This window comes from Paramormyrops kingsleyae, chromosome 23, assembly GCF_048594095.1.
Source record: "Paramormyrops kingsleyae isolate MSU_618 chromosome 23, PKINGS_0.4, whole genome shotgun sequence".
In the NCBI taxonomy this organism is placed as follows: domain Eukaryota; kingdom Metazoa; phylum Chordata; class Actinopteri; order Osteoglossiformes; family Mormyridae; genus Paramormyrops; species Paramormyrops kingsleyae.
The window spans coordinates 2,132,032-2,150,120 of NC_132819.1; the positions used below are offsets into that span (position 1 = coordinate 2,132,032).

Below are 18,089 nucleotides of genomic sequence, written 5' to 3' on the forward strand. Positions count from 1 at the left end.
AAAACTTACATTGGTCGGCACATGCCTACTATCCCTAGTGTATTAAACATTTTCTTTCCTACGGGTGAGTATGCAGGTGCGAGCACAAACTAACTTACCCCTCCACTCAACCACACAGATAGACCAAGTAGGTATCATAGTATATAATAATAATAATATGATATACATCTTACCTAAATATATATATTATGTATAAATACATAATTATAAAATACAGGCTTACGAGATATAACAAAGTTCCTATATCCACTACAGTCACAAGAACAAAAGACACAGTCATAAGTACAAAAGAACAGTCTCAGTCCAAGCAAAGCAAGCATATCATGCCGAAGGGTGTCCTGCATTCGTTCAGGCGTGGGGCATGAGGGAGCATGGCACACGGAAGGAGCGGACAAGCGGGGCATGACAGGACCCCCCCCCCCCCCCCCAAAAGAGCGAACTCCGGGCATGCCTAAGGGGAGCGGAGAGATGCAACCGGGGACACGACGGAACCTAGGGAAACAAAAGCAAAAACATTAACGAGGCACAGGGAACAGCAACTGCACAAAGGACAAACAAGACAAGAACCCAGACAACAGATGAACAAACGCAGACATGAACAGGGGCACTAAGGATGAGAACACAGAACTGAACACCAAGGAAGGGGAGAACAGAGGGACACCAGGGGGCACACCAACGAACAGAGGACAGGGAACAGAAGGGAACAAAGGCACAGAGGGACAGGAAGCAAACATAGGGGGCACAAAACCAGGGGGCAAGGAGGCAAAGGGCGGGGGGAAACAGGGAGCCGGAGGGAACCTCGCCGGGCAAAAGGCGGAAGCTGCAGGGGCAGCAGGCGACCGCCTTCTCCAGCTTCTGTGGTGGGGAAGCTGGAGTAACTGCAGCAAACTCCCTCCTAAGCTGTTCCAGAAGCAGGGCAGCCCCTGGGGATTCTCGCACCTCTGGCTCCCCCATTACCCTCTAATAAAGAGCCTGGAGGGTAAAGAAGCATCTAGCCAGGGTCTCGGGTGCAGACCGTGGCGAAGCTGCGGGTGGACTAGCCACAGGCACACTATCCAGGGGAGCAGGTGCTGTGCAGGCATAGGGGGGGGCGGCTCGAGAAGGCAGCAGCAGTGGAGACGTCAGGCATCAGCGGCAGATCCCAGAAGGGCTTCTGACACGCCCTCCCATTTTCGATCTTTTCACTTTTTCTCTGAGTTGGCTGCTCGGACGGTGGGGGGAGAAGCAAACCACAGTCCAGGTGCACCTATCTGAACATTGTCTCTGCCACTCCCTCCCTCAGCTGCCGCAAGTTGGCTTGCACCTCCTGTGTGAGGTGCGAGTTATCGGGTAGGGAGATCTGCTCCAAAATCTCCCTCGACCTAGTAGCGAGGGCTCGAGCCGCGGGTTCTTTTTTTACCTTAGGCTGCATGAGTCAATAAATCACCTTGTGGATTAACTTGAGGTATTCTTCCTCGGTCAAGCAAGGCGTCTTCTTTTGCAGTTGGGCACGGAGTGGGGAAGTAGCACATGAGCTGGAAAGTCGGGTGAACAAGGACTTTAATTAGAAAAACAAAGACGAACATGATACATCAAAGGACAAACATTAATGACCGAACTGGGGAAAACATACATAACACAGAATAAAATACATTGGACTAATGACAGCAACAAGAAACAGCTGGTAAACACAGGGATTCCACACGAGGTAGATGGGAGGCGTGGCACACGGAAAGAGTGGGGCATGACAAAGGGCGACAGCGTGGAAACTGAACTCCGCCATCTTGCCACTCCAGCGCATTCATAAATGCTAAGCACCGCCCCAGTCCAACTTTTAGTTTGACAAGGATGGTGTCAATCATCGTTTTCTTGATATCACCAGGGCGACACAGGACACACCTGAAAAACAAACACACGTGCCCTCTACAGGCATGTAACATCCTCCCACATAAATAAGCAAACCCGAGTTTGCAACACAAAACAAGGCACAATTAAACACGAGATAATGCATCAGCTATTACATTATCAGAGCCCTTCTTATGGCGAATGTCTAATTTGTAATTTTCAGCAACCAAGGCCCACCTCATTAACTGTTTGTTGTGATTATACATCCGTGATAAGAAGGAAAAAGGTGGCAAGCCTGCTGTGGGTGTGGGATTTTTGGATGACCTCCCAAACAACCAATAATAAAGGAATGGTTCTCAGCTCCAGTCCAGGGAATCAACTGTTGTTGGCCGATTAAGAGGCCATCCCAAAAACCTGCACCCACTGCGACTCTCCAGGGATCAGTTTCTTCACCCCTGGACTAGTGTAATAAGTCCAGCTGTACTGTTGATTTTACTTTGCCCATTGCATGTTCAAGTATAAATTTGGCATCACAATAAGACTGCAATGAGATCTAACTAAATAAAATAACAGCTCTGGTGAAGGTGATTTTTTTGAAGTGACACAAGACACAGATATGTCAGCATGCAGGTGACAGTAAGTTAGCCAATTTAAGATTTGTTAATTTTTTCATCAGATATTTTTATTAATCAGAATTTTGCCGATTCACACAACCATGATTGCATAATGTAATATAAATAAAAGACATAACATCACAAAGATTCATGATTCACACATTGAATATTCCCAGTTTTATGTTAAAAATCACACTTCATCCTTATAAGGTTTATATTTATAAATTTCTAGGAATCCACAACTGATGTGTGAGACATATACAAACTGCAAATCAGCAAGAGGACTTTGGAAGATACACAGGATGCTGGAGGAGAAGCTCTAATTAAACACCAATCCGACTTTAGCTTCAATTCTGCTGATCTTGTGGTCCTCTGTTCCAGCTGTGAGATTTTACATGCACCGCTGCTTCTTTGGCTAATTTTCTTGGCAGGGATGCAGCTGCTCTCTAGTGGTGCATCATTTTCCTCGATGAGATCTCTGCTCACAGAGAAATCTTTGAAATTATAGGGATGTAAAAAATGTTTTTCTACTCTATGGTGGACAACTGCTGTGTATTAAATGAGTTTGTTAGAAGGCAATCAGATGATCTCCACAAGTTTAGCATCTGTGTATTGCAGGTGGCTCAGTTTGCTTGTTATATAGCTTCATCTGTTGTAATGCTGATTTGCTTTAATCAGATCAACAGAAGATGCAATGAGCTTGACTCTCCATACTACATTGGAACACCTTAAAAAGCTGAACATGTATGTCAGGATGCCTTTTTTCACTTTAGTTTGGCCCCCACTGCTCTGGTGTCCAAACTCCACAACCCAGGCCTAAGCACAACCATCTGCCCCCCAGAATGTTATCTCCTAACAGATCCTCCATTCTTATCCTGAACATTGGTGTTCCGTTGGGATGTGTGTGGAGCCCTATATTGTATGCCCTCTTCACCTATGACTGTCTACTTTCCTACACAACGAACACCATATTTTGTGAATGATATGACAGTCAATGGGTTGATTAGAAACAACAATGACCCTACATACAGGGACCAGGTGCAACACCTGACAGATTGGTACTCCACCATCAATCTCATCCTTAACACCACTTAGACTTCAGGAAGAAGAATGACAGGCATGACAGGTAGTGTGTGTATGTATATATGCATGTATGTATGTATGCATGCATGCATGCATGTATGTATGTATATATTTATCCTTGTCCTTAAAATGACCCAAGAGACAGTCAAAGAGAAGAAATACCGAGATAATTATGGAAAAAATGTGTGGAATGGCACTGTCACACTCGGATGTGGGAGCCTGGTGGAGCCCCTGTATGAGGTTAATTACTCCAGGAAGGAATTTCAGGAATTCTGCAACACTTAACAGTACTAACAGGCAACACGCCATAATGACCATAGAAGCAGCCAGCCACTGAGACCCATTCTCATTTGATTCTTTGTGCTGGATCAAGATTTGATCCAAAATTTGCCAGTGGCACTTCGGTTGGCTTTCTGTTGTTTGGCTTGGCTTGCACCACTATTATATTTACTTGTGTTTGTACTTATTCTTTTCTCTATTTTGTGTTTGCTTTAGTTATACAGTAAAATCCCGTTATTGTGGACTCGCTTATAATGGAATATCGTCTATAACGGATGAGGTCCGCTGGTCGCGGCTGTGCGCCTTTACGAACATGCAGAAAAAGCATTGGATATAGCGGACTCGCATATAACGGAATTTCGCTTATAACGGGCAAACAATTTGGTCCCCAGGGCCGCTTTTGGCTGTAGTTTTGTTCGACTATAAAGGTGTGTGGCATGCCAGTGATACCCAGTGCAGATATGTAGTCGGGATTATTAATCAGAATCACGCATCTGGTCAGGTAAAGTTGGATTACTACATGTACGATATAATAATCTATCCCACAAGTGTGTCTGCTGGGGTGTGACATAAGTAAATGGTGTCCTGTAGCTGTGTTCTGGGCATACAACAACTCTGGATATAACGGACTGTTTTGCCAGGTCCCTTGAAGTCCATTATAACTTGATTTTACTGTAATGTATAACAAAGAATTATTTTTTTTCTGGCCAGTATTGCCTGTTGATAGCTCATTGTCTGACCATGTGTAACAGGAGAATTTCCCAAATGTTATTTAATGTAATTGACCTTAGATGGTTGCATTTACCAAAGCCCCTCCATGACAAATGGAGACATGTATTGACTACAACCACGTACCGAAAAACACCAAATGTTACCATATTGCCTACCATTGCTTATTTGCAAAATTATATTCTTCATTGACCCAGATATGTAGTTTTACTAGAATAATACCTGCATGAAAGTACAGCAATGCTCTTCATAATAACACCATGGACTGCTGATAGTCATACTAACTTCATAAATAGGTAAACTTAATAAAGCTGCAGCCCCTCAACTTCTCCCAGAGGAGTGACACGATTCCATCAAGCTGCTGCACCAATCCAATGCCAAATATCCAGTGACTGAAAAACATTAAGAATAAAGATGTGTTCTCTGCATTTGCTGCAATTCGGCTTTGAAATTTTATATTCTTGCGCAAACATATATATGGTAATGATGCTTGTTTATTTAAATTCATCATTTATTAACTGGCAAAACAGCAATAATCAATGCATTATAAGGCAGGTGCTAGATTTTTTCTAATTGTTCACATTTGGCCAAAGAATTCCCATGTTGCTTCATTATAATGATTGACAGGAGCTCCATTCTGTCGGATCCCTGAACTATATGGGAAACCCAAGAAAAATCATGACGCATACGCACATTAATGTTGGTTTGTCATTACACTTTCAACTGACTAATCAAGGATTTCGATGTTTAAGGGTCCAGTTCCAGTGGTAGAGCAGGTATGTGGACATACAAATGGTTTCATAATAAGCCAACCATTATAGGTACAAAATCTGAGAGAGCAGATTATGTTCTTATGTTCTAATGAAAAGAGAAAATTCGTAACCATGTATTTCAAGTTATAATAACTGGTCACCAAATGACTAAATACAAACTTTTATGTAAGTACAGGTTTTTTCATAATAAAATATAACTTGTTCAGTCTGTGAAGTAACAAAGTGTTGTTAAGATGCTTTCTTCCTTTCAGCAGCAAAGTTTAAATAATTTTTAAGTTTATGCAGACAGAGGTCAGCTTTACAGAACTGCAGCTTTATAAAGTGTATTTTAAAAAACAGGAATCAGATGGCAGAGCAGCTGATTTCCTTCTGTGGTTTGGGCTGCTGGCCAGAAGCTCTGCTTATTACCGTGAAGAGAAACTCTCTCTGTAGCTTAGAAAACCAAACTAAAAACAATGTTTTAAATATTTCTATACAAGGTGTTTTTGAAGAATTTTATGTCTTTAAAACAAAAATAAGAAATTACATCCATTTTAAAATTAAAATGCTTGGATAATATTTTTCTTGTCTGTGTGTTTTGGGTACATGGTTCATTGTTTTATATAGAACCTGTTTCTTCAAAATAAAAATCATACTGTGAAATGACGGTGTGTACTTACGATAACGTTTATAATTTATTCTGGAACTTTCACATGAATTCCCAATCCTGTCTCTGCAAATACTTCCAGCATGTCACTTTATTATCAGCAGGATTTACAAGTTTTGTGAGAAGCCAGCTTCATTGGATGCATCCCCCCATAGATGGGAATGTTTCAATGGCTAAAAAAGCCAGATCTGTTGCATAACCCCATCTGCATGGCTGAAGTGAAAACACTGCACTGTATAATTTCAGCCCTAAAGTTTGGAGGTGGGATATCAAGACATCCAGCAACATCACTATAATCAACCTAATTGCTGACAGACTGTTAAAAGTGTTTTATAGTCAAAACATAAAAAAGAGTTACACTGATGAAACGTGTAAGTTGATTTAAACAAAAAATAGAAAAATTACATTTTAAACGGTTGCACCTTATTGTTGCTGAGTTAATAAAGCATTTGTAGCACATTGGGATAAATGCTTTTTAGATAAGTGAAATATTTAAAAATGTCAAGGCATGTCAGACTACATCAAAAGTGGCTGAGAGGCCTCAGACTTCAGAAGGTTAGAGGAAAAAAAAAAAAAATGACATTGGACATTACCAGGTCTGGATTTAAGCCTAAGAATCACAAAAATATGGTGGACTTCTGAGAGAAGGTCAATGAACAGGTTTAATAAGCTTCTTTACTTGCCATTCTGCAGGGAACAGTATGTTTTGCAAAGCCTATTTGGGTATTCTGGTATTTCTCTTACATAAGCAATCTGTAAAGGTATTAGCATTGTTTTCCCCATAAAAAAAACACTGTTCTTCACATACACATGAATAAACAAAGATATAGTCAATGAAAAAATTATCTAAGATATAACTATTCTCACAAACATAAAACCCAAAGATCAGTACGAATGATTTGTCTGACAATTTACTTCACGGACAGTACAGCCAGAAGAGTTGTTGACACCTGAGCCACCAAACTATAAAGGAACTCTAATAAGCAGAAAAGAGAGAACACTTCAAATGGACTGACTTTGTTTTTTTTAATCTGTCAGATAACTTTGATTATGTAATAGCATGTCACCTATGACTCTTTTTATAACCTGATAACTGAGGAAGGCTGATGTGCAAGCAGATCTGTTTGGAACATGACAGGAACAACAGATTCAGACATTCAGCACTAAAATTCAAGTAGTTCATAAATACAAGCCAGGGGATTTAAGGTTATGTATCCTCTCCTGATTAAAACAGAGAAAAAGTCTTCAAACATGATAACCCTTCCCCACTCCCCAAAACCAAAGAGGTAAAATGACCCTGATGCTCTCATATTTAGACGAGTATTCCGATGAATAAAACAAGCAGATATTTCACCAGAGCCAGAACTCAAACTCATAATCCTTATATTAGGAACTTACTTGGAGAACCATGCACTGTAAAGACTAATACCATCTTCCATATTAATCCATGTATTTTTTCATATCAAAGAAAGCTTAATTCTTGAAATGATTGAAACACAAAATCCAGGAACATCTATTCGTTTTCTATTTTGCTGGGTGGTACGGAGTCTATCCCAGTGCAAGGCAGAGAATGGCTCAGGATTAGATCTCTCTTATCTATAGATAAAAAAGTAACTTTTAGTGACCAAGGACTTTAACCTGTTAGCAATGGCTTCTCCACTGGCTCCCCTTAGGGTTACTCTCCAGCCTGCTGCCATTTTTTTCTGCCACATTCAAAGTTTCAGTCAAACTCCAGACAGAATCACTATTTTACCTGAAGCTGAAAAAGGTCCAGAATTAAAAAATTAAAAAAAATTACTCACAAAAAACTGTTTGGAAAACCCACAAAGCAGCATGTGGCTTCCAGGTGTTACAACTGACCACTGCATATGCTGAAGGAATTACAGGCATATGAATGCTCCAGAATCACTCTCATACATTCTCCCTAATCTCCAGAACACGGTTTCTCAACCTGAGGACCAGGTTGAAAGAAACTACCTTAGATGTCTCCAAAAATCACAGGTAGAAGAAATTTCATATTATAATCATATAAGAAAACTGGATAAAAAACAAGAAATCACAGGTCAATTATATGTGATCCCCAACTTCTACCCAAAAGACCACATTTATTGAGACAAGGCCATAGCTTGGAGTTACAGTGATCAGTCAGTCCAGCTGGTTCACGTCTCCTCTTCCAGGTATCGGGCCTAACGCAGTTCAGCGGCCCTCTGACTCTGCTACAGTCCAAACTAAATAAAAAGTGCTGAGCTTCTCCAGTTCAGCGCCAGCCTTCCAACAAGCAGCTAATGTTGTTTCCTCCTGAATGAACATCCTGCATCAAGGAAGAAGATATTTTTGGTTAATATACTGGTTGTCCCATAATAATATAAAGGGCTATTCTACTGTTTGCATGGCTTTTTACATAAAACTAAAGAAATTCCCTGACTTTTTGTTTCTTTGATAATGGCAGGACACAGTACACATAACTGCAACATTCCCTTCAGGTGTCAGAGAATGTACTCATATATAGTCACACAATCCATAGACTTTTTCAAATTACTTTACAGAAATCACAAAGATATCAGTCATAAGGTAAAAAATTATATAGTACAATTAGGGGAAAACATTTTTTAGGTTTATCATATGAAAATGATGAACATCTTGATAGTGGAGTCCTGCGTGAGCTTGAAATATTATCCTGAGCTGAGCCCATAACATTTAGATCTGACGGGAGGCCAAATATTAATTGAATTTCTCAACCCAAGCTCAACTTAAACCCAATGGCAACTTTTACAAAATGGATGGATAGATGTTGCTTAGACACTTTCACAGGAAATCATACAGTAAATCTATATTATTCCATTATAAACCTAAAATTAGGCACATTTAAAGTGTTGGGATAGTTTACAAACCGTACAGAATATCTACAAGGTAATAAAACTGTTACATACATGTAAATGCACGTGTAGACTTGTCTCGAATTGAAAATCTCATGCCAGCCAGCTGACAAAAGTTGGCAACCCTGTATTAAGTCAGATGATGTGGCTCAGTGACAAGGCTGACCTTCGTTTTAGCAGTAATTATTTTGACATACAGGAACAGTAAATTAAGCAAAATAATTTAAGTTAACTGAATGACAGACAGGCTAGGCTGCTCTGCAAGGCTTCTTTTAAGATATATTTGCATTGCAGTCGTTCTGTGGTGATATTTAAGTTGTTTTGCAATACTTGCAGATGACTACATTTTCATTCACTTTAATTGTTTTTAGTTGATGGTTTTTAGTAATTAAGTTTAATCAGGTAATCGTGACAGCTTTACATAATGAACATTGTATCAGTTGCAGTTCTTCATTGTTTATATTTTTGCAAAGATGAGGTCTTGCACGGTGGCTGGCTGGCTAAACGACAAACCTTTTTAACCATCTCAACAGAAAATACCCTAAAGAGTATGCTCTGTTTTTTCTTTTAGGTTTTGCTACCTTATATGACTATATTTTTTAAAAATAAGGGAATTACTTTGGTTGTACTGTTCTGTAACTTGTAAATAATAATAATTATAATAATAATAATTATTATTATTAAGTCTTAAAAAAAAGAATCGTGATAACATTGTGAATCATGATCCTGCCAGAATAAAATTAATATTTAATATTTTTGACCTTACCAACCCCTACATGGGTTCACTATCTTGAAACACAATTGCAAGATTTCAAAAGAATGACTAGGTAATTACAAAGTCAAATTTCCCCACACTGTTTGGAGGTTAAAAGCTCTGCCCATGACAGACATTAGCTAGCTATAAGCACACTCCGACGCTTACGTAAGGTGAACTTCAGTCTTTCCTATTTACTTTTATGTTGTCTGCCTTAGTACAACGAATACAAAATAAAATCATGACTTTATAATGAACCTGACTCAAACACGACCGACATAAAACTGCCCCGAGCCCAAATCTGCTGGTGAGTTTAGGCCTCGACGCGCTTGCAAACGTGTACTTGACAGGGCTAGAGTTAACCTATGAAGGCCCTGATTAGCTGACAGATATCTGTAACTAGGATGGAATTGGCAGGTAAGTGCATTGACTGGAGGAAAGGGCAAAAATGGGCCCAAAAGGCTCCAGATTCAACTTATTTTTCTGTCCAGAAATGTCACCTTTGAATCATTTTTCACAAAAGTAAAGGATATTTCTTACCGACCTACACTACCAGTCAAAAGTTTTAGAACACCCCAATTTTCCCAGTTATTTATTGCAATTCAAGTCATTCAAGTCCAATGAATAGCTTGAAATGGTGAAGTGGTGAACTGCCAGAGGTTAAAAAAAGGTAAGGTTGCCCAAAACTGAAAAATAATGTACATTTCAGAATTATACAAAAAGGTCTTTTCAGGGAACACAAAATGGGTTAACAATCTAAAGCTGTTCTGCAGCAATAGAGGTTCATCAAGCCTTGAAAGCTGATGCTACTAATTCCCCACAGGTGTTCCAACTTTCCTGGATTACTTACAACCCCCTCTGTCTGCATAAAAGCAGTGTTGGAACACACTGTGGTACCATATCCTCATGAGCATCAGTTGAACAGTATTATACCTGCAGAAAGTAGTGTGTTGCTACAGAAATGGCAAGAAAAATGCTAACAATGGAAGAGAGACAGACCATCATAAAACTTAAAAATGTAGTTCTTTCCTACAGAGAAACTGCAAAGACAGTCAAGGTGTCTGTGAGTACACTTTCCTTCACCATCAAAAGGCACTCAGAAACTGGGGCAAACTCTGACAGAAAGAGGTCTGGCAGACCCAAAGCCACAACTGCATCAGAGGACAAGTTTCTGAGAGTTAACAGCTTGCATGATAGGCGGCTCACAGGATCACAACTTCAAGCACAGCTTAATAGTGGTCGTAGTAAGCAAGTCTCAGTTTCAACTGTGAAGAGAAGACTTCGAGCTGCAGGTTTGACAGGATGAGTTGCAACAAGAAAGCCATTGCTAAGACGTCAGAATAAGACAAAGAGGCCTGCCTGGGCCATGAAACATCGCCATTGGACTACTGAAGACTGGAAGAAGGTATTATGGACTGATGAATCCATATTTAAAATCTTCAGTTCATCACGCAGGATCTTTGTACGTTGTGGAGTAGGCGAAAGGATGGTTCCACAGTGTGTGACATCAACTGTCAAACATGGAGGAGGAAGTGTGATGGTCTGGGGCTGTTTTGCTGGATCCAGGGTCGGTGACTTGTACAGAGTGAGAGGCACCCTGAACTAAAACGGCTACCACAGCATTCTGCGCTGCATGAATGCAATACCCTCTGGTATGCGCCTAGTTGGTCAGGAGTTCATCCTACATCAAGATAATAACCCAAACCATAAGTCCAAGCTATGCCAGAACTACCTTAGGAAAAAAGAACAAGATGGTAAGCTTGAAAACATGGAATGACAAGCACAGTCTCCAGACTTAAACCCCATCGAGCTGGTTTGGGATGAACTGGACAGAGGAGTGAAAGCAAACCAACCTACAAGTGCCACACATTTATAGGAACTTCTGCAACAGATATGGGAAGAACTTTCTGAAGAATATTTTATTTCTTTTGTAGAAAGAATGCGACGAGTGTGTTCAGCTGTTATATTTGCCAAAGGTGGCTACTTTAATGAGACAAAAGTTTAGAATACATTTTGGTCTATAAATTGATTCCTTGATTTCTTTCTTAACTCCAATTGCTTATTTGTACTATGCTTTAATTTCAGAGTGCAAATGAGACATTAAACTGCATAAATAAAAAAATGGGGTGTTCTAAAACTTTTGACTGGTAGTGTATGTCTTGTCATTATTTACAGTAGAACCTTGGAACTCGAACACCTCTTCACTCAACCAACTCGGACAGGTCTGTTGAATTTTTTTACTTGTACCTCAACCTAAATCTTGGAACTTGACCGTTCCTGCTAAAATTTGTATGGGTTGAATTTGGACCTGGAATGGGTTGGTCGAGAAAAATATAACCACAACTTGACTGAACTTGGAACACGACAAAACAAAATAGACCTGCTAAAACTTGTACAGCTCGAGATGCATCTCTGATGGGCTGAAACAAAGGCGAACGACCTACTGGGATGATGATGCCTATGAATCGCTCTCAGTTTCGTAGTGCCTCTCGACCAAGTTCGATGTGAGAATCTTTTTTGTGCTTTACCTACAGTACACTTAGTGGTACAGTAATCATGGTCCCTAAGAAAGAGGGCAGTGATAGCAGCAAACCAAAGAGAAAAGTAGTGAGAGTAACTGTAGAACTTAAAAAGGAAATTATAGCGAGACTTGCACGCATTTTATGTTCTTGCTTAGGAATAGGGAATTGTCATTTATTTCATGTTTATTTCTTTCGTATGTGTGCTTTTTCATGTGTGTATTAGTTTTACATTGCTTTTTTATCATTAGCTAGGTAGGTTAGGTAAGTTTAGGCATTATTTTGGGAGTCAATGGATGAAATTAATTTACATTATTTCTGATGGGGAAATTCAACTCAATCAAATTGCAACTCAAACAGCTTTCTGGAACAAATTAAGTTCATGTTCCAAGGTACCACTGTATTTCAAAAACCACATTGAAATGACCAATTTTTCAGCATTTTCCAGCTAAAATGTTTGTCAATTTCACCCTCAATAATAAATTTTAATGCTGCAGAAATATCCAACCTTTATAGCATCAGAGAAAGCATCGAAAGACAACAGGCTCTTAGTGTACACAAAGGATTCATGGACTAACCTTCAGTGAGGCGTGCCTTCCCTCCTGTGGGCTGACAGAGCACTGTGGAGCAGCCCACACACAGCACAACAGTCTGCGCGTGGCTGAACACTGTGGTGATCTTGTAGCACCCTAGGACACAGATCACCAATAAGCACTGCTTACTTCACCAAGAAACAGGCAAAGTTCATTCTGGGAAAGTCTTACCACACTGCAGCCTGTCCATGAGAAGTTGCCCTATCCTCTTACAGATATGCTTACTATGCATATCTGTGAGATATGCTTAAGATCACTACATATGGGTGATTCCTGTTTTGGGCCACATATTCATGTCCTCGTGTTTAACTGGCTCTTATTCTTTTATAAAAATTAGACAAATCTTCATAACAAACCTATTTTATTATGTGTTTAGGTGTTTTCTATTGCTCTAACAAAGATAAATTATTATTTATTATCTTTTTACATCTCTTTAAAGCACCATTTCTCTGGAATATGCACTAATTTTAGCATGTCCCAAATGCAATGTATTCAACTTCCTCAGTAAATATAAACTATAAAATTATAAAAACCAAAACTTATTCTTTATTATTTTGATAGACTAGGGTATACTACCTTTAGAGAAAGGAATAAATCTGGTGAAACTTATTTTGTTTTCTGTAATTATATAATATATTATATGTCCCCACATTCGTTTTCCACCCTGTGAGCCCCTAGTTTCTTGGCTCCCTAAAAAGATTACAAATCCATACAGCCATTTCCACAAAGTGACATCATTTGTTTTTGGGGGGAAATTCAACTGGAAGACTAAGGTAAGCTTTAACTGTCACTCTCTCTTGTATTTTTCTCAATTATATATTACACACCGGTTTGAGGCACCCTTAAAGTTCCACCCTGTTAGTATATATTATGGGAAATATTTATTGGAAAAAATATTTTTTAAAACATGCTAAAAATAGCTATTTAAATGCTGATCAGCTGTAGAGTATGTGCCCGCTAAATGTTGCTCACTCAAAGAGCTAGAGCTAAATTAGCTAGAAATAATCCACCCTGTTAGGTTCCACCCTGTTAGGCTATGTATGGGATATGCAGCCTACTGAGTAGAAATTGTACAAGAATATTTATTATTTTCATTAAAATGACTTTTTATTATTTGAGTGTATTTCTTGTGTATGATAATGAATAATAATGGTATAATCAAAAAGTATTATTATTATTTTATGAGTGTATTTCTTAATTATTTATGTTACTACAGTGGTATTATTATTATTATTACTATTATTATTAGTTGTAGTAGTAGTATTGTTGTTGTGAATCTGAATCTACTTGTTAAGAGACCTACTCGGTTCCACCCTGTTATATTCTATTCCACCCTGTTAGGCAAAGATTTTTAAAAAATATTCCAATAACAACAGTAAGTGTTTGGTATATTTGTATATTGTTTTGTTAAATGAGGTACATATAATGCATCTACATATACTTTTATTTCTAATTAATAAAATTCCTCATACAAGACAACAAAATGGGGACAAAAAAATATACAGATTCCATTATTCTGACATTTTACTATTCATAAAATTAAAACTGTTAATGCTACAAGAATGAAACTTTTATCATAGCAAAAGGGACACATTGTATCCCAGAAAAGTTCAGTATTCAGTATTATTTGTACTGAATGTATACTTGTACATTATTTAAACTCTGTGATTACCATGTACATGTCCCTAACAGGGTGGAAAACATCTGGAGAAATATATACAAAAAACATCCCATAATTATAATATTTTCAACCCCCGAGCTTGGCAAACATGCATTCCTCATAGCTAAGTATGGTATAGTCCTGACAAAATGTTTAAACCATAAAATACAATCATTCCAATTTTCAGAAAACAGACAGCCAAATATGTGGTCCAAAACAGGAATCACCCATATATACATAAGCTTTGAGAATCAGGAGCCAAACCTGGACACTTCACATCCATGAAGTAAGAGTTAGGGCTTTGCACAAGCCTCTTCTTCTTGTGTCTCCTCTTCTCCTCCTCAGGGGATGGGTGCAAGAGATCTTTAGCGAGCTGACAGGAACAGAGAGCATAGTTTCAAGGTTGCTCTCAAGAAGTAGTCTAACCAGCCGCATGTTTTTGTTTGACACAAGGATGACATTCTCACTGAACTGGCATAAAATAAATCGGTAATCAGTTTACGAAGACATTAAAGTATAAACAAACTGAAATACACGACACTGCCTGAGCCGCATTACAAGACTGAATGTTCATAGGAATTAAAAACAGTAAAATTAAAGCAAGTCGTTACAATAAAGCGTAAGTTAATTTTAAATACAACCATAGATAACAGACCTTCACACTAGCGTACCTGACTGACTTTAGCCACTCTGATCGATCTAACCGAAAGAGCGCATGACTTGCCTGACTTCAGTATTCCAATTCACCTGTGGTGTCTATTTAAGTATTTCCTCATTTACGAAAACACACACGATCATGCCGCTTTGTGATAGTTGCCTGCACGTCGCCATTTTGTCTTGGACCCACGCTCATTATAACACGCGCTCCATCTACGCACACTTTCCGTGTAATTTCATACACCCAGATTCATATTCCAGCGAAACGCGCCCATTTCCTTGCATTTCCTGAAAACGGTCACTTAATTACACGCAAACAACTCCTACAAATTTATCTGGCTGATTTAATGTGGGCTCTCACACTCACAGGCATGCTCGCCACTCCGTGACTCTTCCAAGTAGGAAGCAGGTCCACGCGTAACTGCAGGAAGTACTCATAAAGTGACCTGGTTGTTTTTATTTAAACTAGTCCGATCTATTACGGGTAAATATTAACTACAATAAAATTAAGATAAATATGCATTTAATGATAGGCATGGCATCTGCTTCTGATTGATCAATACTACCCAAACCGGGCACTGGAGCGAACTAAAGAAAAATGTTCAAACTAAAGTACATGTGCATCCAGTTCTGGTACAATGATGTACACGCCATACGCCCATGGCTGTTATTCTGTTATACTTTTCTTAAGTGTGTTGACGGGTACAATTCGAAATTGGGCTTGTAAAACCATGTTTTCACTCTACTTGAGCATTGCAAGCAATGAGACCTGGGAATGGGAAGCAGTCACCAAAAATACTAGAACTTACTAATGGCCAACTGTTTTACACACTTCTGTTGCATTAAGTTTTTGTAGTTTTACCTAAGGAAAGAAGAAGTTGCCCATATGCTCCTGAAATCCAAGGGAAAACGGTTTTTAATGTAGATGTTTTTTTTTTTTTTTGCGTAAATAAAGACTTGGAATGGTAAATAGCACACCTCACACACGTGACATATCTTAAAGGTCTAACTGTCCTCTTTAAGAAACAATTTAGAGGACAGAAACTTGACACATGGGTCGTTCTCTATATGGGATTTGGGAATGGGAATTGAAATTAATACATATTGAAATGAATGATAGAAAATTAATTTAATTAAACATAAAAGAAACCAACCTAATATGTCTATGATCATGGCCTGTCAGCATACACTCAAAATTTAAGAGTTCAGTTCCAAACATATTGTTAATGCAAAAGGCAAAGTTTTGGTCAGGTTGTCACTGGTGTTATCACAAGATGAGACATTCAAAGATGATCGATCAAATTGCAAAGAGGTTGAAAATATCATCATCTACATTACATAATATAATCAAAAGATTCAGAGAATCTGGAAAAATCTCTGTGTGTAAGGGACAAGTATTCTGGATGCCCAAGATCTTCGGGCCCTTAGGCAGCACTGCCTCACAAATAGGCACGATTCTGCAATAGAAATCACTAAATGGGCTCAGAAATATTTCCAGAAAACATTATCAGTGAACACAATTCGCCGTGCCATCCAAAGATGCCAGTTAAAACTATATCATTCAAAGATGAAGCTGTATTTGAACATGATCCAGAAGCGCTGACGTCTTTTCTGGGCCAAAGCTAATTTAAAATGGACTGTGGCTAAGTGGAAAACTGTGGTCTAAATTTGAAATTCTTTTTGGAAACCAAGGATGCCATATCATCCAAACTAAAGAGGAGAAAGACCACCCAGCGTGTTATCAGCGCTCAATTCAAAAGCCAGCATCTCTGATGTACTGTATGGGGGTGCATTAGTACATATGGCATGGGCAGCTTGCATATCTGGAAAGGCACCATCAATGCTGAAAGGTATATCCAGGTTCTAGAGAAACATATGCTGCCATCCATACGACATCTCTTTCAGGGAAGGCCTTCCATTTTCCAACATGACAATGCCAAACCACACACTGCCACAATTACCACATAATGGATTCTTAGAAGAAGGGTCCAGGTACTGAACTGGCCTGCCAGTGGTCCAGATCTTTCACTCATTGAGAACATTTGGCGCATCATAAAACGAAAATGACGACATTGAAGATCTAGGGCAGTTGAGCAACTAGAATCCTGTATCTGACAAGAATGGGACAACATTCCTCTCCCAAAACTCGAGCAACTGATCTCCTCAGTCCCCAGACGTTTACAGACTGTTGTTAAAAGAAGAGGTGATGCCACCCAGTGGTAAACATGGCCTTGTCCCAACTTTTTTGAGACGTGTTGCTGCCATGACATTCAAAATTACCTTATCTTTTCCTTAAAATGATACATTTTCTCAGATTAAACATTTGATGTTTCTATGTTTTGTTATGAATAAAATATGGGTTTATGAGATTTCCATATCATTGCATTCTGTTTTTATTTACAATTTGCATAACGTCCCAACTTCATTGGAATTGGGGTTGTAGTAGACCAGACATGCAATTTGAACAACAGAGATAAAAAAGTACAAAAACTGATCATTCCAACAGTTCAAGTAAGATACTATATAAAGACAAACTTTCTTCAGAAATAACCTTGTCATAAAAGCACTATAACACCAGTGACACCTTGTAACACTAGTGATGGAACAAGTCATTCTATTTTATTTTACAAAATGACAAAATTTACTAACAGAATATTAATTAAGGTCTAATTTCCATAACAGCTTTTTAACCAGTCATATTCTAATAACAATGGAAGATTTTCAAAAAAATTTGATAAAATGGCTGTGCCGGGGGGGGGGGGGGGGGGGGTTTAGGTGACATTGTGAAACTATTTAAAACCAATCATATAAAAGGTGGGATTCATATATACCTGTATATGGGATTATTTTGACAAAATTTCAGTTGCCTAGTCCTTAAAGTAGATTACACCAGTGACATGCAGAACTTAAACGCTGAATGAGAAACAAAATGGTCAATTTATGAGAAAAAATTAGTAATTATGGACTCTGGCTGTGAGTAACGACAAAGTGAAATGGACTGATTCCTACAGATTACGGTTATTAAGCGTGGAACATGCAATATTGTCAGGGCTGTGACCTGGAACTGCACGTAATTCTAAAG

General features: G+C 38.8%; 1 protein-coding gene across 2 annotated transcripts; it reads right to left on the bottom strand.

Moving 5' to 3' along the window:
- Positions 1-6,592: 6,592 nt before the first annotated feature.
- Positions 6,593-15,461, bottom strand: rps27.1 (ribosomal protein S27). 2 transcript variants are annotated; one of them, XM_072705601.1, is made up of 5 exons: positions 15,375-15,461; positions 14,615-14,723; positions 12,676-12,786; positions 8,879-8,949; positions 6,593-8,259 (listed from the first exon to the last, which is right to left on the bottom strand). In XM_072705601.1, exons 1-4 carry the CDS (start codon positions 15,378-15,380, stop codon positions 8,918-8,920), a joined length of 258 nt encoding a protein of 85 aa, XP_072561702.1. In that variant the 5' UTR covers positions 15,381-15,461; the 3' UTR covers positions 6,593-8,259; positions 8,879-8,917. The 2 variants fall into 2 exon arrangements, with proteins under 2 accessions (XP_072561702.1, XP_023695530.1); XM_023839762.2 differs by lacking the exon at positions 8,879-8,949.
- Between the last annotated feature and the right edge of the window lie 2,628 nt (positions 15,462-18,089).